Source organism: Hemiscyllium ocellatum, chromosome 36, assembly GCF_020745735.1.
Source record: "Hemiscyllium ocellatum isolate sHemOce1 chromosome 36, sHemOce1.pat.X.cur, whole genome shotgun sequence".
Classification (NCBI taxonomy): Eukaryota; Metazoa; Chordata; class Chondrichthyes; order Orectolobiformes; family Hemiscylliidae; genus Hemiscyllium; species Hemiscyllium ocellatum.
The window spans coordinates 47386860-47409142 of record NC_083436.1 but is presented as its reverse complement, the minus strand read 5'-3'; the positions used below and the strand labels follow the sequence as shown (position 1 = coordinate 47409142).

The following is a 22283-nucleotide window of genomic DNA, read 5'->3' as shown; positions in this document are numbered from 1 at the left end:
CAGCTCAGCGAGCAAACTTATAATCTCAGTGGTTTCAGTGGTGAGAGGTTGGACAAGGTAAGGTCTTTTTCTTTACAGCGGAGGACACTGAGGGGGAGACCTTATAGAGGTGTATAAGATCAAGAGAGGCATGGTAGGGTGAATGTACTCAGTCTTTTTACCAGGGTTGAGGTTTCAAGGACTGGAGGGCATCAGTTTAAAGTTAGAGGGGAAAAAGTAAATGGGAACCTGCGGGGCAACCTTTTTTTACGCAGAGGGTGTTACGTATATGAAATGAGTTGCCAGCGGAAGTGATTGAGGTGAGTACATTAGCAATGTTTAAAAGGCATTTGGTCAAATACATTGATAGAAAAGGTGAGAAGGATATGGGCCAAGTGCAGGGAAATGGGGTTAGTGTGGAGGGACATTTTGGTCAGGGTGAATGTGTTTGGGCCCAAGGGTCCATCTCCATGCTGTAGGAAGCTTACATTCTTTATAATGCCAATTGTTTACTGCCAGCCCTATGTTAGCAGCTGATTGTTAGGATGAAGTGGTATGATTTGTCTGTTCTCATGCTACTTATGCATTTACATTCAGTAATTTAGTCAGCTGCTTGAGGAATTTGAGTGACAATTGCTATCACAATTTGGCAATCAGTTTGCTGTATACCTCATCCAATTCTCTTTCTACCAATTTTAATTGGGCTGGCTTTACAGTAGGATAGTTATTTGTTGGCGGTTTTGCATTCCAGCTCTGCAAATCAAGTCGATAAAATATGGAGCTGGGAAGGCAAGCAGGTCAGACAGCATCAGAGGAGCAGGAAAGTTGATGTTTTGTATCAGGACCTGACCCAAAACTTCAATCTTCCTGCTCTCACATTTTATTGTCACTTGATTTCCAGCATCTGCGGTCCTTATTATCTCTAAGTCTGTGATTTGTGTGATATAAACTGTGAGATCTGGTAACTTTGGGTTTTTTGTGACTCTGAAGTTAATAATTAACTTAAGTATTTAATATGTGATCTGCTTGTATTGCTCACAAGACAAAGCGTTTCGCTGTGCCTTGGTACACATGACAATAAATTCAATTCAATTCAATTCAAATATTTCTGTAGCCCTGGTGATTTCTTTAAGAATCATTTTTGAGGCCTACCTTTAGGATTATAACACCAGGTCATAGTCCAACAGGTTTATTTGGAAGCATTAGATTTTGGAGTATCACCTGATGAAGGAGCAGTGCTAATACTTCCAAATAAACCTATTGGACTATAACCCCTGGTGTTGTATGATTTTTAACTTTGTACACCCCAGACCAACACCGGCTCCTCCAAATCAACATTAATTAGAGATTTCTGGAGACTGTTTGTTTTTAACCTTGAGAAAAACACCAGCTTAGAGAGGGAGTTTTTTTTGTTTTACTTCAAGTTTTGGGTTGTCCAATGAAGTGCTGACATGACAATGGCTGGATAGATCAGGGAAGATGATAGTGGAACTAGATTACTTTGAATTAAAGAGTCAGTGTTAATCCCAGACTGAAAGTGTATTGATAAAATTCTGAACAAGTTACTAAAAGTTAAGTACATTTAAGCTCATGTCTAATAGCTCCAGGAAGAGGCTATCTGTAGTTCCACTCAGTAAACTAGTCATAAGTGATTAATGGTTACCACTTAAGGTGAATTTGGGTACGACACAAAATGTATTTTGTGTCCTACGTGAAAACTGTTTTTTTTTCTTTTTAATTTTTAAACAAGTGTTTTGGATTTAATGTGATGATACTTTTACTGTGTATAGTTGTTTCTGATATAACATGCAATCATCGCATTGGTAAATTCATTTAAGATGCATCTGGTCAGATGCATGGTAGGTAGGAAGCAGAGGAATACAGATGCTTAGGAATTGGGTGACAGGTTTAGACAGTAGATTTGGATCGGCTCAGACTTGGAGGGTAGAAGGACCTGTTCCTGGGCTGTAAATTTTCTTTGTTCTTTGTTCTCTTTGTGCAATAGCTGTGCCATTTAAACTACTAGGGCGGGAAACACATTATAGCCAATACAGGTAAAGGAAATTCACATTCTACACATAACGTTCTAAATTCTTCATCACATTAAAACCAGTTTGGCTGAAGAAACACGTGTTATGGCAGAACCAACTGTACTGAAAAATCTTTGAATTTGGGTTATAAGTAGGTAATTTGATTTATTCTATTTTATCTTCATTCCTTTTGTTCGTAGACTTCTGTTTTATTGTTAAAACAAGAACTCAGCATTGCATGCTTATGTTTCAGCAAGGAAACACTTCATTAAAACCAAATTAAAACAAAGTATGATCCGTCAAACAGGCTTCACTCTGGGACCTGAATTGCACAGTAAAAACCTTAGCTGCGATGGTAACATTTGCTAAACATTTTTCTTCTGGAGGATTGCTTTGACATAGTTGTAAAGACTGTGTTTTTTGTTTTTCATTGTGAACTGAAGTCAGAAAAGGATTATCTTAAAGCCAAAGTTTAGGGATAGAATTGCTGCACTTTAAAACGCCAGTTATTGAAACTCTAAGTCCTGTTTCTACAACTGCTTTTTTCAAGTGGGAGAGGAGGCTCTTTACAGATGGGTTGCCACAAAGGGCTATAGCCCTAGTGAGTTTCATTTGGCAAAAAGTTGCTGATTGGTTTTGGAGTTGTAACCAGTTGTGGATGACAAAGACCATCAGCCTGATAATACCTATCTGATTTGCTGCTGGGTAGTTGAGCAGATTGTGGGTGTATACAATACTGACAGAAGCTTTCGGACCTCTGGAAGGCCAGATGTCTTTTTTTTTCCCCAGTAAAATTCCCAAAATCTGAGGAAAACCAGTTTATTTGTTCCTACCAGCTGCTGTAAACTGTTTCTTTAACCAATTAACCAGGAGCCTTTAGCAGTTATTGCACCAATCACTTGTGTCATTTGCAAAGGAATTAAAAGAACCTGGAGAAAAGAGACAACGGATCAGAAAGTCCTGGCAAGCTGAAAGGTCATTTCAGTGAATTGAATTGCTTCCTCAGTTTCTTTTTATCCCCTCCACCCATAACATCAATTGTTCTTTTTTTGCCTGTCTGTATGCATGTATTACTGAGGTGGGGCAGGCAAAAATGTTTAGATGGTGGTTACAGATTTAACTAATAGAGTTTATGGTGACAGTTCTTAGCTTACCTGTAGTTAGAATCTACTTACTTCTAATAGGGGGAGGTAATGGCCTAGTGGTATTAGCATTAGACTATTAATCCAGAAATTTAGTTAATGATTTGGGGACTCAGATTCGAATCCTGCCATGGCAGATGGTGGGATTTGAATTCAATAAAAAAAATCTGGAATTAAGAATTTATTGATGACCATGAAAGATTGTCGATTGTTGGAACAACCCATCTGATTCACTAATGACATCTGTATGTAACTGCAGACCCACAACAATATGCTTGACTCTCGATTGCCCTCTGAAATGGCCTAGCATGCCATTCATTTGTATCAGTCGCTACAAAGTTTCAAAGAAATTAAACTGGGTGGATCATCTGACATAGAAAAGGCAAGCAGAAACATCTGTCAAACCTGCAAAGTCCACCTCACTGACATCTAAGGGTTAGGGCTAAAATTGGGAAAGCTGTCTCACAGACTAGTCAAGCAACAGCCTGACGTCGTACTCACGGAATCACACCTTGCAGGCAATGTCCTAGACACCATCATCACCATTTCTGGATATATTCTGTCCCATGGCAGGGCACACCCAGCAGAGGGGGCAACACAGTGATACACAGTCAGGGTTGAGTTGCCCTGAGAGTCCTCAACATTGAATCTGGGCCTCATGATGCCTCATAGCTTCCAATTCAACATGAGAAAGGAAACCTGCTGATTACTATGATTGTGCTGTCTTGGCTGATGAATCAGTACTCCTCAGAATGTACTCTGAGTGGAGGATTTCAGCATCCACCACCAAGAGTGGCTCAGTAGTGGCATAACTGATCAAACTGGTCAGGTCCTAAAGGGCATAACTGCTAGACTGGGTCTGCAACATGTAGTGAGGGAAAAACATACTTAACCTCATCATTATCAACCTGCCAGCTGTAGATGCGTCTGTGTATGACAGTGTCAGTAAGAAGGATAACCACACAGTGAAAACAAAGTCTCATCTTGTGTTGTGTGGCACTATCATCATGGTAAATGGGACAGACTTTGAACAGATCTAGCAATAGCAGCAGAATTGCACTCTAGCACACTTTGTAACCGCATGGCCTGGCATATCCCCCACTCAACCATTACCATCAAGTCTGATTAAATGGAGAGTGCAGGAGGGCATGCCAGGAGCAGCATCACGCATACCTGAAGATGCGGGCTGTCAACCTGGTGAAGCCACCAAACAGGACTACTTGCACGCCAAACAGCATAAGCAGCAAATGATAGACAGAGCTAAGCGATCCCACAACTAGCAGATCAGATCTAAGTCCTGCCACATCCAATCATGAATGGTGATGGACGATTAAACAATTCACTGGAGGAGTCTCCACAAATATCCCCATCCTTAATGATGGCAGAGCCCAACACATCAATGCAAAAGATAAGGCTGAAACTTCCACAATAATCTTCAGCCAGAAGTGCTGAGTAAATTATCCTCATCTTGGCCTCCTCCAGTGGTCCCCAGCATTAAAGATATCAGTCTTCAGCCAATTTGATTCATACCACGTGATATCAAGAAACTGTTGGAGACGCTGAATGCTTCAAAGACTATGGGGCCTTTCAACATTCCAGCAATAGTAGTGAAGACTTGTGCTCCAGAATTTGCTGTTACCCTAGCCAAGCTGTTCCAGTAGTTAGAATACCGGTATCTACCTGACAATGTGGAAAATTGCCCAGATATATTCGTACACAAAAAAATAGAATAAATCCAACCCAGCCAATTTCTACTGCGTCAATATATTCTCAATCATTAGTAAAGTGATGGAAGGTGTCATTAACAGTGCTATCAAGCAGCACCTGCTCAGTGATGCCAAGTTTGGGATGCTCCAGGGCGACTCAGCTCTTGACCTCATTAAAGCCATGGTTCAAACATGGGCATATGTTTGAATTCCAGAGGTGAGATGAGAGTGACAGCCCATGATAGCAAGGCTGCGTTCGACTGAATGTGGCATCAAGGAGCCCTGGCAAAACTGGAATCAATGGGAATCAGGAAGCAAACTCTCCAGTGGTTAGTCATACCTGGTGCATAAGAAGATGGTCGTGGTTGTTGGAGGTCACTCATCTCACCTTCAGAACATCTCTGCAGGTGTTCATCAGAGTAATGTCCTTGGCCCAACCATTTTCAGTTGCTTCATCAATGACCTTCCCACCATCATAAGGTCAGAAATGGAGATGTTTGCCATTGATGGCACAATGTTCAACACCATTCATGACTTCTTAGATACTGAAACAGTCCATGTTCAAATACAACAAGATCTGAACAATATCTAGGCTTGGGCTGACAAGTGGCAAGTAACATGTCACACAAATGCCAGACAATGACCATCACCAATAATAGACAATCTAACCACACCCCCTTGACATTCAATGGTATTATCATCATTGAATTCCCCACTATCAACATCTGAGAGGTTACCACTGAGGAAACTCAACTGGACTAGCTGTATAAATTTAGTAGCTACAAGAGCAGATCAGAGGCTAGGAATACTGTGGTGAGTAACTCACCTCCTGACCCCCCAAAGCCTGTCCACCACTTACAAGTCAGGAGTGTGATGGAATACTCCCCACTTGCCTGGATGGGTGCAACTCCAACAACACTCGAGAAGTTTGACAGTATCCAGGACAAAACAGCTCACTTGATTGGCACCATATCCACAAGCACCCACTCCCTCCACTAATGTCACTTGGTGTCAGCAGTGTGTACAATCAAGATGCACTGCAGAAATTGAGCAAAGATCCTTGGATCTTCCAAACCCATGACTACCTTCATCTAGAAGGACTAGGATAGCAGGTGAATGAGAACACCATTACCTTCAAGTTCCCCTCCAAACCATTCATCATCCTGCCTTGGAAATATATTGCCATTCCTTCACTGGCATTGTGGGTCAACCCTCACAGGTGGATTGCAGAGGTTGAAGAGCCACCAACTTTTCAAAGGCAACTAGGGACAGGCAACAAGTGCTGGTCAGCCAGTGACGCTGTCATGCTACAAATGAATTTTTTAAAAATTCCTGTTAAGTACAAAAATCTGGTCTGTGTATTCTGTTACCCTGGGTCTGTCTGACAGATATGTTGAGGATTATCTATACTTTGGTAAACTGAATAATTTTTGCGATAACTCTGGGAATAGTAAGGCGTGGTTTCCAACATGCTACCTCTGTGAGGTGTCATCATGTCATAATAATGAAAAGATGAATGAATCATCTTCCCTACGTAGATATCCCAGATTTGTCATAAAGGTAGTTCTCGTTTTGTGTGAGCTTAATTCAGGCAAACATTCACTTGGGTTCTTCGTAGTGTCTTTGATTTTTGCTTTCATGTTATCTCCGACTCTGCATATGTTGAATGGTCATATCTTATCTCCTGCTGTCTTTGTGCAATATAGATTTCAGTTCGACAAATGAACCAAACACGGTTTTATATCAAAAAGAAGCAAAACTCAATGGAGCAAGTGAATCTACTGCTTATGGGTCTTCCTCCTCAAATGGCTCGGGATGAATGCCTGTCACTCCTTCAAAGACACATAGAGATCAATGGTAAATAAGGAAACATCACAAAGAGAAAAGAATCAAGTTTTCACTTGTTTGCTTGACTGGTTGTTATGTTGATATGTTTAACTGGTTTAATTGGACAATCAAGTTGATATTCACATGTTAAGAAATAGCGATAAGAATAAACTTGCATTGACAATCACTAATTGCATCTATGGAACATCCACAATGTTGAAGACCTAGTGAATTACTTTAAACTGCGATTGAGTTTTGCAGGTAAGTATGGCAGAATTGCCTCTGTTCTGAGTAATGGACAATGTTGTATTAGTTTAACATCCTTTTAAAAAAACAGCTGCACAAAGATGCTTGGGAATGATTCATAGAGATGGAGAGCATGGAAACGATGCTTCGGTCCAACCTGTCCGTGCCAACCAGATATCCCAACCAATCTAGTCCCACCTGCCAGCACCCAGCCCATATCCCTCCAAACCCTTCCTATTCATATACCCATCTAAATGCCTCTTAAATGTTGCAATTGTACCAGCCTCCAGCACATCCTCTGGCAGCTCATTCCATACACGTACCACCCTCTGCATGGAAAAGTTGCCCCTTAGGCCCCTTTTATATCTTTCCCCTCTCACCCTAAACCTATGCTCTCTGGTTCTGGACTCCCTGACCCCTGGGAAAAGACTGTCTATTTACCCTATCCATGCCCCTGATAATTTTATAAACCTTGATGAGGTCACCTCTCAGCCTCTGACGCTCCAGGGAAAACAGCCCCAGCCTGTTCAGCCTCTTCCTATAACTCAAAACCTCCAAACCTGGCAACATCCTTGTAAATCTTTTCTGAACCCTTTCAAGTTTCACAACATTTTTCCAATAGGAAGGATACCAGAATTGCACGCAATATTCCAACAGTGGCTTAACCAATGTCCTGTACAGCCATAGCATGACATCCCAACCCCTGTACTTAATATTCTGACCAGTAAAGGAAAGCATACCAAACCCTGCCTTCACTATCCTATCTACCTGCGACTTTCAAGGGGCTATGAACTTGCACTCCAGGGTCTCTGTTCAGCAACACTCTCCAGGACCTTACCATTAAGTGTATAAGTCCTGCTGAGATTTACTTTCCCAAAATGCAGCACCTCGCATTTATCTGAATTAAATTCCATCTGCCATTGGCCCATCTGATCAAGATCCTGTTGTAATCTAAGGTAACCCTCTTCACTGTCCACTACACCTCCAATTTGGGTGTCATCTGCAAACTTACTAACTATGCTTTTAATGCTCACATCCAAATCATTTATATGAATGACAAAAAGGAGTGGACCCTGCACCGATCCGTGTGGTACTCCACTGGTCACAGGCCTCCAGTCTGAAAAACAACCCTCCACCACCAAACTCTGTCTTCCACCTTTGAGCCAGTTCTGTATCCAACTGGCAAGTTCTCCCTGTATTCTGAGAGATCTAACCTTGCTAACTTGTCTCCCATGGGGAACCTTTTCGAACGCCTTACTGAAGTCCATATGGATCACATCTACCACTCTGTCCTCATCAATCCTCTTTGTTACTTCTTCGAAAAACTCAATCTAGTTTGTGAGACATGATTTCCCATGCATGTTGACTATCCCAAATCAGTCCTTGCCTTTCCAAATACATGTACATTCTGTCCCTCAGGATTCCCTCCAACAACTTACCCACCACTGACGTCAGGCTCACTGGTCTATGGTTCCCTGGCTTGTCCTTACCACTTTCTTAAACAGTGGCACCACGTAAGCCAACCTCTAGTCTTTCGGCACCTCACCTGTGACTATCAATGATACAAATATCTCAGCAAGAGAATGGAATTAAATGTAGAGGAGTTGTAGAAACAGAGATTGATCAGCTATGTATCTATAGGACATGGGGCTGCAGTTTGTTTGGTACACAGGTCAGGTTAGTTTACAGAAGTTGAGTGTTTTATTTTATGCCACTAAGTGACAAAGAGACAAAGGTAGGTGAGGACGGGAAACAATTATTATTACAGAAGAGTTAGTGTTGGGTAAGCTAGTGGAGCTAAGGATAGATAAGTCTCCTGGCTCTGATAGAATGCATCCAAGGATACTAAAAGAGATGGCGAGAGAAATGGCAGGTGGACTAGCGATAATTTTCTAAAATTCGCTGGACTCTGGGGCAGTCCCAGCAGATGGAAAATAGCAAATGTGAAGCCACTGTTTAAAAAGGGAAGTAGACAAAAGATGGGGAATTATAGAGCAGTGAGCTTAACCTCTGTAATGGGGAAGATGCTTGAATCGATTATCAAGGAAGAAATAGCAAGGCATCTCAAAAGAGATTGTCCCATTATACAGATGCAGCATGGGTTCATGAAGGGCAGGTCATGTTTCACAAATCTTTTGGAATTCTGTGAATTCATTTCAAGCAAGGTGGATAATGGGGGCCCTGTGGATGTGGTATAACTAGATTTCCAAAGGGCCTTCAACAAGGTGCCACACAAGAGGCTGCTTCATAAGATAAGGATGCATGGTGTTAGGGGTAGAGTATGAGTGTGGATAGAGGATTGGTTGACTGACATGAAGCAAAGAGTGGGGATAAATGAATACTTTTCTGGCTGGCAATCAGCAACTAGAGGTGTGCCTCAGGGATCAGTGTTGGTACCACGATTATTTACAATTTATATAGATGATTTGGAGTTAGGAATCACATGTGCGGTTGCAAAATTTGCTGAGGACATTAAGATGAGTGGCAGAGCAGTGTGCAGAGAACTGTGAAACTTTGCAGTGAAACAGATATATTGAGTGAGTGGGCAAAGGTCTGGCAGATGGAATACAATGTTAGCAAATGTGAAGACAAACATTTTGGTAGGAGTAATAGATTGCAGTGTGCTAATTTGCAACGGGACCTGGGTGTCCTTGTGCATGAATCACAGAAGGTTGGTCTGCCGATACAAGTAATTAGGAAGGCAAATGGAATTTTGTCCTTTGTTGCTAAAAGGGTTGAGTTTAAAAGTAGACAGGTATTGTTATAGCTGTACAAGGTGCTGGTGAGGCCACTCCTGGAGGACTGTGTGCAGATTTGGTCTCCTTACTTAAGAAAGGATGTACTGGCAGTGGAGGGGGTGTAGAGGAGGTTCACTAGGTTAATTCCAGAGTTGAAGGGGTTGGTTTATGAGGAGAAGCTGAGTAGATTGGGATTATATTCATTGGAATTCAGAAAAATTAGGAGGGATCTTATAGAAACATATAAAATTATAAAGTGAATCGATAAAATAGAAAGAGAGAGGATGTTTCTACTGGCAGGTGAAACTAAGACAAGAGGGTGTCCCGTCAAGATTAGAGGAAGCAGGTTTAGAACTGAACTGAGAAGGAACTTTTTCACCAGGAGGTTATTAATTTATGGAATTCCTTGCCCAGGAAAGTAGTTGACGCTACTTCAGTAATCACTTTTAAAGCTAAGGTAGATAAGTCTTTGAAAAATAAAGGAATTAAGGGAATGGTGAGAGCGTGGGTAAGTGGAGATAAGTCCACAAAAAGATTAGCCATGATCTTATTGAATGGCAGAGCGGGTTCAAAGGGCCGGATGGCCACCACCTGCTCTTAGTACTTATGTTCTTGATTACTTTTTGAGCCCAAGGTATTCGTATGGAACTTCTTCACAGGCAGTGAATTGATTCTTCATGGACCCAGGTACACACACAAACAACTTTGGCCACAAACAAAAACTGAAATTGCTGGAAGAGCTCAGCACGTCCAGCAACATCTGTGGAGAGAAATTAGAGTCAAATTTTCAGGTCGTGTGATTCTTCCTCAGTTTTCTCTCGATAGATGCTGCCAGACCTGAGCTTTTCCAATGCTTTCTGTTTTAATTTCTGATTTACAGCATCTGCAGATCTTTTGGTTTTGGCCAACTATTTTATTTACATAGTAACACCAGATTCATACAGGTTGTAGAGCAATCCATAACTCCAAGGCAGATGCCTCTACTGATTTTCTGAGTTATGTACTGCAGGGCCTAATTTAAGTCACTTTTTGATACATGTGACTTCTATCTTTAGTGCATTGCCTGTAATATATTTAGACCAACAACTACACAAGAATACGAGAAGCCTCAGTGAGTGAAATAACCCTTTAGCACAAATACAGTAACACTCGTCCTATCAGATTCACAATCCTGTTGAATGGCGCTAAAGTTTTGATACTGTCATTAGCAGGAAAATATTAAACACTTGCATTCTGTGTGTGTCAATATGATGTGATTAATGTTCAGAGAGTAGTTTATTTATAAAAATTAAATCCTCAATACTTACAGTAGATCGCAAAAACCAATTCATGGCATATGAACCAAACTTAAATCTCACTGTGTGCCTGCAATAATGAAAAATAGTACTGGTAATAAGTTGTATTTGTAGTCAAACATTTAGAACATAGAACAGTACAGCACAGTACAAGCCCTTCGGCCCTCGATGTTGTGCTGACCTTCTATTCTACTCTGGGATCAAACTAACTTGCATACCTTTCGTTTTACTACCATCCATGCGCCTATCCAAAAGTCGCTTAAATGTCCTAGCGTATCTGAGTCTAATATCACTGCCAGCAGTGCATCCCACACACCCACCACTCTGTGTAAAGAACCAATCTCTGACATCGTCCCTAAATCTTCCTCCAATCACCTTAAAATTATGCCCATCCCCCTGTGATAACCGTTTCTGCCTGGGAAAAAAGTCTCTGGCTGTCCATTCTATCTTTGCCTCATCATCATGTACACAACTAGTGTGCAATCAAGTCACCTCTCATCCTTCTTTGCTCCAAGGATAAAGGCCATAGCTCCCTCAATCTTTCTTCATAAGACATGCCCTCCAGTCCAGGCAGCATCCTGGTAAATGTCCTCTGCACCCTCTCTAAAGCTTCTATGTCTTTCATATAATGAAGCAACCAGATCTAAACACAATATTCCAAGTGTGATCTAACCGGGACTCTGTCGAGCTTCAGCGTAACTTAGACTCATAGAGCCATAGAGATGTACAGCATGGAAACAGGTCCTTCGGTCCAACCTGTCCATGCCAACCAGATATCCCAACCCAATCTAGTCCCACCTGCCAGCACCCAGCCCATATCCCTCCAAACCCTTCCTATTCATATACCCATCCAAATGCCTCTTAAATGTTGCAATTGTACCAGCCTCCAGCACATCCTCTGGCTGCTCATTCCATACACGTACCACCCTCTGCGTGAAAAGGTTGCCCCTTAGGTCTCTTTTATATCTTTCCCCTCTCACCCTAAACCTATGCCCTATAGTTCTGGACTCTCCGAACCCAGGGAAAAGACATTGTCTATTTATCCTATCCATGCCCCTCATAATTTTGTAAACCTCTATAAGGCGCCCCCCCCCCCCCCCTCAGTTTCCGACGCTCCAGGGAAAACAGCCCCAGCCTGTTCAGCCTCTCCCTATAGCTCAAATCCTCCAACCCTGGCAACATCCTTGTAAATTTTTTCTGAACCTTTCAAGTTTCACAACATCTTTCCGATAGGAAGGAGACCAGAATTGCGCGCAGTATTCCAACAGTGGCCTAACCAATGTCCTGTACAGCGGCAACATGACCTCCCAACTCCTGTACTCAATATTCTGACCAGTAAAGGAAAGCATACCAAACACCTTCTTCACTATGCTATCTACCTGTGACTCCACTTTCAAGGAGCTATGAACCTGCACTCCAAGATCTCTTTGTTCAGCAACACTCCCTAGGATTTTTACCATTAAGTGTATAAGTGCTGCTAAGATTTGCTTTCCCAAAATGCAGCACCTCGCATTTATTTAAATTAAACACCATCTGCCACTTCTCAGCCCATTGGCCCATCTGGTCCAGATCCTGTTATAATCTGAGATAACACTCTTCGCTGTCCACTACACTTCCAATTTTGGTGTCATCTGCAAATTTACTAACTATACCTCTTATGCTCGCATCCAAATCATTTATGCAAATGACAAAAAGTAGAGGACCCAGCACCGATCCTTGTGGCACTCCACTGATCACAGGCCTCAAGTCTGAAAAACAACCCTCCACCACCACCCTCTGTCTTCTACCTTTGAGCCAGTTCTATATCCAAATGGCTGTATTGCATGAGATCTAACCTTGCTAATCAGTCTCCTTTGGGGAACCTTGTCGAATGCCTTACTGAAGTCCATATAGATCACATCTACTGCTCTGTCCTCATCAATCTTCTTTGTTATTTCTTCAAAAAACTCAATCAAGTTTGTGAGACATGATTTCCCATGGACAAAGCCATGTTGACTATCCCTTATCAGTCCTTGCCTTTCCAAATACATGTACATCCTATCCCTCAGAATTCCCTCCAACAACTTGCCCACCACTGAAGTCAGGCTCACCGGTCTATAGTTCCCTGCCTTGTCTTTACCGCCCTTCTGAAAGAGTGGCACCAGGTTAGCCAACCTCCAGTCTTCCGGCACTTCACCTGTGACTATCGATGATACAAATATCTCAGCAAGAGGCCCAGAAATCACTTCTCTAGCTTCCCACAGCGTTCTCGGGTCCACCTGATCAGGTCCTGGGGATTTATCCATCTTTAAGACGTTTCAAGACATCCAGCACTTCCTCCTCTGTAATCTGGACATTTTGCAAGATGTCACCATCTATTTCTCTACAGTCTATATCTTCCATATCCTTTTCCACGGTAAACACTGATGCAAAATATTCATTTAGTACTTCCCCCATTTTCTGTGGCTCCACACAAAGGCTGCCTTGCTGATCTTTGAGGGGCCCTATTCTCTCCCTGGTCACCCTTTTGTCCTTAACATATTTGTAAAAACCCTTTGGGTTCTCCTTAATTCTATTTGCCAAAGCTATCTCATGTCCCCATTTTGCCCTCCTGATTTCCCTCTTAAGTATACTCATACTTCCTTTCTACTCTTCTAAGGATTCACTTGATCTATCTTGTCTGTACCTGACATATGCTTCCTTCTTTTTCTTAACCAACCCTTCAATTTCTTTAGTCATTCAGCATTCCCTATAACTACCAGCCTTCCCTTTCACCCTGACAGGAAAATACTTTGTCTGGATTCTTGCTATCTCATTCCTGAAGGCTTTCCGTTTTCCAGCCGTTCCTTTACTTGCGAACATCTGCCTCCAATCAGCTTTCGAAAGTTCTTGCCTAATACCGTCAAAGTTGGCCTTTCTCCAATTTAGAACTTCATCTTTTAGATCTGGTCTATCCTTTTCCATCACTATTTTAAACGAATAGAATTATGGTCACTGGCCCCAAAGTGCTCCCCCACTGACTCCTCAGTCACCTGCCCTGCCTTATTTCCCAAGAGTAGGTCAAGTTTTTCATCTTCTCTAGGTAGGTGCATCCACATACTGAATCAGAAAATTGTCTTGTACACACATAAGAAATTCCTCTCCATCTAAACCTTTAACACTATGGCAGTCCCTATCTATGTTTGGAAAGTTAAAATCCTCTACCATAACTACCCTATTATTCTTACAGATAGCTGAGATCTCCTTACAAGTTTGTTTCTCAATTTCCCTCTGACTATTGGGAGGTCTATAATACAATCCTAATAAGGTGATCATCCCTTTCTTATTTCTCAGTTCCACCCAAATAACTTTCCTGGATGTATTTCTGGGAATATCCTCCCTCAGCACAGCTGGAATGCTATCCCTTATCAAAATTGCCACTCTCCCTCCTCTCTGGCCTGCCATTCTATCCTTCCTGTAGCATTTGTATCCTGGAACATTAAGCTGCCAGTCCTGCCCATACCTGAGCCATGTTTCTGTAATTGTTATGATGTCCCAGTCCCATGCTCCTAATCATGCCCTGAGTTCATCTGCCTTCCCTGTTAGGCCCCTTGCATAGTCCCCTTCCAATGTAGGTGCAATCCGTCCTTCTTGTACAGGTCACTTCTACCCCAAAAAAGATTCCAATGATCCAAAAACGTGAATCCTTCTCCCATACACCAGCTCCTCAGCTATACGTTCATCTGCTCTATCCTCCTATTCCTGCCCTCACTAGCTCGTAGCACTGGGAGTAATCCAGATATTACTATCCTTGAGGACTCCTTTTTAAATTTATGCCTAACTTTCTGTAATCTCCCTTCTGAATCTCATCCTTTTCCCTTCCTATGTTGTTGGTTCCAATGTGGATAATGACCTCTTGCTGGCCCCTCTCCCCCGTGAGAACATTCTGCACCCTATCTGAGACATCCGTGATCCTGGCACCAGGGAAACAACACACCATTCTGCTTTTTCTCTGCTGGCCACACAAACATCTGTCTGTACCTCGGACTACAGAATCCCCTAACACAATTGATCTCTTGGAAGCCGATGTACCCCTCGTTGCATTAGAGCCACTCTCAATACCAGAAACTTGGCTGTTCGTTTTACATTCCCCTGAGAATCCATCAGCCCCTACATTTTCCAAAACAGCATACCTGTTTGAAATGGGTATATCCACAAAAGACTCCTGCACTAGCTACCTACCTCTCTTACCCTTCCTGGAGTTTACCCATCTATGTAACTATATCTGAGACTTTTCCCCCTTTCTATAACTGCCATCCATCACATACTGTTGCTGTTGCAAATTCCTCATCGCTTCTATCTGTCTCTCCAACCGATCCACTCGATCTGATAAGATTCACATCCAACAGCATTTATGGCAAATATAATTCGCAGTAACCCTTAAACTCTCTTTAAAGTTCCACATCTGACAAGAAGTACATATCACTGCAAAGGCCATTTTTGCTCCTTCACAATCTACAGACCCAGAAAATAACACCGTCTTATTCCTCTACAAACACTGCCCCAGGTTAAATTAATAGCTATGGCTTATATTTTAAGTTTAATCAAGAAACTTCTCTCCAAAAACATGTAATCAAGAAAGAACCCACTGTACTCACTAATACTGCCTTTCTCTTGGAAAGACTTAAAACAACAATTAATCTGATTCTGTGCTGTGAACTTTGCCCAACAGTTCCTCCAAGATTAGTTGTGAATTTCACTGTTTGTTAATTTTTCCAGATGCACTCCGATGTCCAGCGATATACTAACTCAAACAGCAAAGGCAGTAACTGTGCAGGTTCTCTCTCTCTCTCTCTCCTGCACTGTCCTCACCATGTGCTTCCTTTGTCTGCTGTTCTCCTTTTAAAACTGCTGTTGTTTTGACTTTTTTTTTCCAAAGTTCCAAAGCAATGCAACAGCAGTATAGAACAGTAATTGCTGCTCCTGGAATTTGAGGAAATCACCTCCAACACCTAAAATACCTCAAAAAAAGGAGTAGCTCTTACAGCCAGAAATTTTTCCCGTCCTCCATCTTGGATTACCCCATTACGGCTGTAAAAATCAGTTCCACTGCTAATGAAAGCCAACACACTGTATGCCTTCTTAACCACCCTATCAATCTTAATTAGATCTTATTACAAGCAAACCAAGCCGTGATAATTTTTCAGAATGGTTTTATTATCTTAAGTGAAAGCAACGATATTTTAGAATGATTGTAATCTTGTAACCATGCTGCTTTTGGTGATATACAGATTTAGCAGCAAGAATTTAGCTAATTGCAGCTTAAATAGAAAAACAAGATGTATACAGTCATACAGCACAGAAACAGACCCAAACTTAACTTGTCCCAGCTATCTGCTCCTGGCCTGTATCCCGCCAAATCTTTCCTATTCATGTACTTAATCGCATGTCTTTTAAATGTTGTAACTGTTTGCACATCCACCTCTTACTCGGGAAGTTCATTCCATATGTGATCCACACTCTGTGTGGGGAAAAAAAATTGCCCCTCATGTCTTTTTTAAATCTGTCTCCTTTAACTTAAGAATGTGTCCCATAGTCTTGAAATTTCCCCTCCTAGAGAAAAGATACCTACCATTAACCCTATCTATACCCCTTGTGTTTTTATGAACCTCTTTAAGGTCACCTCTCAACCTCCTAGCTCCAGTGAAAAAAAGTCTCAACTTATTCGGCCTTTTTTTATAACTCAAACCTTCCATACCCAGCAACATCCAGCTTAATTCTCTTCAAAACCCTCTGGATCTTAATAATATACTTTCTATAAAGGGAAGATCAAAACTGGACACAGTATTCCAGAACAGGCCTGTATAATCTCAACATGACTTCCCAACTCCTATACTCAAAGGACTGAAAAATGAAGGCAAGCATGCCAAACGCCGCCTTAACACTCTGTCCACCTGTGGTGCAAGTTTCAGAGAATTATGTAACTGAACCCGTAGTTCCCTTTGTTCTACAATAGTGCCCAAGGCCCTACCATTAATTTTAAAAGTCCTGCCCCAGTTTGTTGTACAGAATGTTGTACCTTGCATTTATCCAGATTCTACACCATCTGCCATTTTTCATTTGATCAAGATCCCTTTGTAATCTTAGAAAACCTTCTTCACTGTCTACTATACCACCAATTTTGGCTCATCTGAAAACTTCCTAACCGTGCCTTTCATATTCTCATCCAAATCATTTATATGAGGACCCAGAACTGATCCCTGTGGAACACCCCTTGGGACAGGCCTCCAATCTGAAAAGCAGCCCTCTGCCATCACACTATCTCCTGCTGTAAAGCCAATTATGTTTACAGTTGGCAAGCTCAGAGTTTTTGTGGCTGGATTAATTTGAACTCTGGAGTGTTTGTTCATTGGCGCAAGGTTATCTGTCTTAATTTTATGTTTGTGGTTTCTGCTGTGCAATGAAATGAGTGTAGTTCTTTATGAAAGTAAACTGAAATAAATCTGTTTCTTTCCCCAGGGAATTTGGTATCCTTTGGTTATGTTTACATGGACCAAGGTATGTTGATACAGTATTTATTGTGTATTTATTACCAAAAAACCCAAGATGAATAGAATTTGTTTGCTTAAAGATTAAATACTGAATTGCAACAGAGATCTCTGAATGTATACCTAAGTATGCAAGTTGTTATATTTATTGTTAACAATCATATTCATTGAGTCTAAGTAGTAGAGATTCTGCTCTCTTGTATTAGTCAAGATTAGAGTGGTACTGAAAATGCACTGCAGGTCAGGCAGCATCCAAGGAGCAGGAAAATTGGCTTCGGGCAGGAGCCCTTCATCAGGAATGATCCCTGATGAAGGGCTCCTGCCCGAAACACCGATTTTCCTGTTCCCCCGATGCATTTCTTGCACCACTCTAATCTTGACTCTAATCCCCAGCATTTGTAGTCCTCACTTTCGCCCATTGTATTAGTCAAGTCAAATGTAAAGTAATTTTGTTTAATACCACTGTGCTGTTGGAAATAAAACTGCTTTCCCACCCGATTTGTCATTGAATTCTTACCATACTATTTTTTGATTTATATCTCTAGCTTTGTTATGGTTGTTGTTGACTTCCTGAGTTCACTGTGACTTTGATAGTTGATCATATTCATAATTGAGTCATGATTCTCAAAGTGGAGATGGAAGCTGTATTTTCTGTGGTAAGCATGTATGCCAAGTGTTAGATGCTTCCTGACCCCAACTTATTGTTTATTTCAGGTGCTGTAGTGCTGGAATTCTCATGTTTTGATGAAGCAGAGAGGATTTATACACAAGTTAAAGATACTACTGTCAATGACCGACACCTCACAACAGTTATAATCCCAGTCATTGAGGTAAATTCCTGAAAAGCTTTTTATAAGCTAATTGAGATGGAGGGTAAATGGAACAATTAACTTCTGACATTTTGCTTTCCATTCAGTACTAAGTGTAAGATAAACTCTCATTGCCCTCAGTGACAGTGCAAAATTAGGTTTTGCTTACATGCTTCTTTCATCCAATTAATAATTTAGTGCTTTATTCAAAGGACAGCCTCAATACTGCCCTTCCAAACAGGTGAAGCAATGCTTCAGCACTCTGACACTGAGTATCACTCCCTCAAGGCTGACTGTCCGATGCTAGCATTCCTTCTTTACTAACTTTCCAATTGTGCGGCACTTTGTCAGTATGACTTCAAACACCATCTCCATTGCCCCGTGAACCAAATAGCACCTCTGCTGATCCAGTCCTCTGGCAGAGCAGTATTCATTTAGAGTGTCACTCTCTGTGTGGACCCTTCTTTAATGTCATAGAGTCATAAAGATATACAGCATGGAAACAGACCATTCAGTCCAACCTGTCCATGCTGACCAGATATCCCAACCCAATCTATTTATCTGACTTAAACTCCATCTGCTACTTCTCAGCCCATTGGCCCATCTGGTCCAGATCCTATTGTAATCTGAGATAACACTCTTCGCTGTCCACTACACCTCCAATTTAGGTGTTATCTGCAAACTTACTAACGATACCTCTTATACTCGCATCCAAATCATTTACATAAATGACAAAAAGTAGAGGACCCAGTACCGATCCTTGAGGCACTCCTCTGGTCACAGGCCTCCAGTCTGGAAAACAACCCTCCACCACCACCCTCTGTCTTCTACCTTTGAGCCAGTTCTGTATCCAAATGGCTAGTTCTCCCTGTATTCCATGAGATCTAACCTTGCTAATCAGTCTCCCATGGGAACCTTGTCAAATGCCTTACTGAAGTCCATATAGTTCACATCTACTGCTCTGCCCTCATCAATCCTCTTTGTTACTTCTTCAAAAATGTCCAAGTTTGAGAGACATGATTTCCCATGCACAAAGCCATGTTGACTATCCCTAATCAGTCCTTGCCTTTCCAAATACATGTACATTGTGTCCCCCAGGATTCCTTCCAACAACTTGATCACCACCGAGATCAGGCTCACTGTTCTATGGCTTCCTGGCTTGTCCTGACCACACTTCTTAAACAGTGGCATCATGTTAGCCAACCTCCAGTCTTCTAGCACCTCACTTGTGACTATCGATGATGTAAATATCTCAGCAAGAGGCCCAGCAATCACTTCTCTAGCTTCCAGTTCAGAGCTTCCTCAGTACTGACTCTCCTTCAGCGTGACGGTCCAACCATACTGAAGCAAACCTCGAATGCTGGAAAAATTCAGGAGGACTCTGATCAGACTAGATTTCCAGCATACATAGTATTTTGTTTTTAATCCCTCAGTACTGACCCCCTTCAGTGTGAGACTACCTCAGTACTGACCCTTTGACAGAAAACCTGATGAAGAGTTTATGCCCGAAAGTCAATTCTGCTGCTGCTCGGATGCTGCCTGACCTCCTGTGCTTTTCCAGCAACACATTCTCAACAAAGTTTATTTGGAAGCACTAGCTTTCGGAGCAATGCTCCTTCATCAGGCTACTTCAAAATTATATGGTTGCTGTTAGGCAAGCTTTCCTGAAGAAGGGCTTATGCCTGAAACATCGATTCTCCTGCTCCTCAGATGCTGCCTGGCCTGCTGTGTTTTTCCAGCGTGACATTTTTCAAGACTAGCTTTCTATTCAGGGTTTTTAAAAATATTTTTAATGAAATTAAATTTCAGTATCTGCGTTGGTGGAATACATGTCACTGGAACATTAACCTGGATTTCTGGATTGCTAGCCTATTGAAATTATCACTGGGCCACTGTCTCCCACCATCATCCAGTTAGTGACACTGAAAAAATGGGGATATATTTCCAAATCAGGATGGTGAATGGCGTGGTGGGAATAACTACAGGAAGTGTTCCCTTGTATTTTCTTTCGTCGTTCTTCTAGATGGAAGTAGTCATGCATTTGATAGGTGCTGTATAAGGATCTCCAGAGAATGCATCTTGTAAATGAAATACACAGCTGCTACTACTGAGCGTTAGCGGTGGAGAAAGTGAATGTTTATGCATTTCATGCCAGTAGTCTGTTTTGTCCTGGATGGTGTCAATGTTCATAGAGTCATAGAGATGTACAGCATGGAATCAGACCCTTCAGTCCAACCTGTCCAAGCTGGCCAGATATCCCAACCCAATCTAGTCCCACCTGCCAGCACCCGGCCCATATCCCCCCAACCCCTTCTTATTCATATACCCATCCAAATGCCTTTTAAATGTTGCAATTGTACTCGCCTCCACCACTTCCTCTGGCAGCTCATTCCATACATGTACCACCCTATGTGTGAAAGATTTGCCCCTTAGGTCTCTTTTATCTTTTTCCCTCTCACCCTAAACCTATGTCCTGTAGTTCTGGACTTCCCCCAACCAGGGAAAAGACTTTGTCTATTTATTCTATCTATGCCACTCATGATTTTTTTGTCAACCCCTAAATTGTCACCCCTCAGCCTCCGATGCTCCAGGGAAAACAGCCCCAGCCTGTTCAGCCTATCCTTGTAGCTCAAATCCTCCAACCCTGACAACATCCTTGTATATCTTTTCTGAACCATTTCAAGTATCACAACATGTTTCTGATAGGAAGGAGACCAGAATTATGCACAGTATTCCAACAGTGACCTAACCTGGCTGTACTTATCCAGGCAAGCGGGGAGTATTTTTTTGCGCTCCTGATCTGTGCCTTGTAAATGGTGAACAGGGTTTTTGCCAGTAAGGATGTAAATTACTGCAGAATTCCTAGCATCTGACCTGCTCTTGTAGCCAGAGTATTTGCATGGCTAGTTCAGTCAATTTTTATATTTTTAATGAAATTAAATTTCAGTATCTGCATTGGTGGAATATATGTCACTGGAACATTAACCTGGATTTCTGGATTGCTAGCCTATTGAAATTATCACTGGGCCATTGTCTCCCACCAACGGGTGTTGATAGTGGGGGATTCAATTATAGTACTGTCATTGAATGTCAGAGTGATGGCTAGGTTCTCTCACTGGAGGTGCCCTTTACCTGGTATTTGTGTTATGAATGTTAATGACCACTTGGTAGCCCAAAACTGATATTATCCCGGTCTTTGCTGTATTTGGACACTTCAGTGTCTGAGGAGTCACAAATTCTGCAATCATCGGTGAACCTCACCACTTTTGATCTTAAGTGGGAAGATTATTGATAAAGCAGTTGTAGATGGTTAGGTCTCGAATACCCCTCGAGGAAATCCTTAGAATTGAGATGACTGAACTCTAACAACTACATCTTAATTGCTTTGTGCAATGTACAACTCCCACCAGCAGAAAGGTTTCCCATTGACATTACTTTTTCCAGGGCTCGTTAATGCCACTTCCAGTCAAATATGGCCTTGATGTCAAGGGCAGTTAGCCTCACCTCATCTCTGGAATTCAGTTGTTTTGATCATGTTGAACCAAGGCTTTAATGTTTTTGGGAGCTGAGTGACCCTAGTAGAATCTAAACTGAGTGTCAGTGAGCAGATTATTGTTAAGCAAGTGCTGCTTGATAGCAGTGTTGATGACCCTTCCCAACATCTTTACTGATGATTGAGAATAGGCTGGGAGGGCAGTAATTAGCTGGGTCAGATTTGTACAGCTTTTCGTACACAAGGCATACCTGGACAATTTTCCATATTGTTTGGTAGATGCCAGTGTTGTAGTTGTACTGGAGGAATATTATTACGGCCCATTACCTTTGCAGTATTCAGTGCATTCAACCATTTTTTAAGATCACTCATTGAGTGAATTGAATTGTTTGAAGACTGACATCAGTTTTGCTGGTGACCCGTGGAGGAGGTCACGAGGATCACCTACTCAGCACTTCTGGCTGAGGATTGTTGCAGATGCTTCAGTTCTGTTTTTCACGTTGAAATGCTAG

The 22283-nt window shown here is 41.8% G+C and overlaps 1 protein-coding gene across 1 annotated transcript in view; it reads left to right on the top strand.

Annotated features, from left to right (window-relative positions):
* The window catches only part of LOC132833437 (diacylglycerol kinase theta), a 193401-nt gene that overhangs the window by 109829 nt on the left and 61289 nt on the right, over positions 1–22283 (top strand). The window contains exons 13-15 of the mRNA XM_060851717.1: positions 6564–6714; positions 17441–17479; positions 18184–18299. Coding sequence (XP_060707700.1) covers positions 6564–6714; positions 17441–17479; positions 18184–18299 — 306 coding nt within the window. The remainder of the gene's footprint in view (positions 1–6563; positions 6715–17440; positions 17480–18183; positions 18300–22283) is intronic.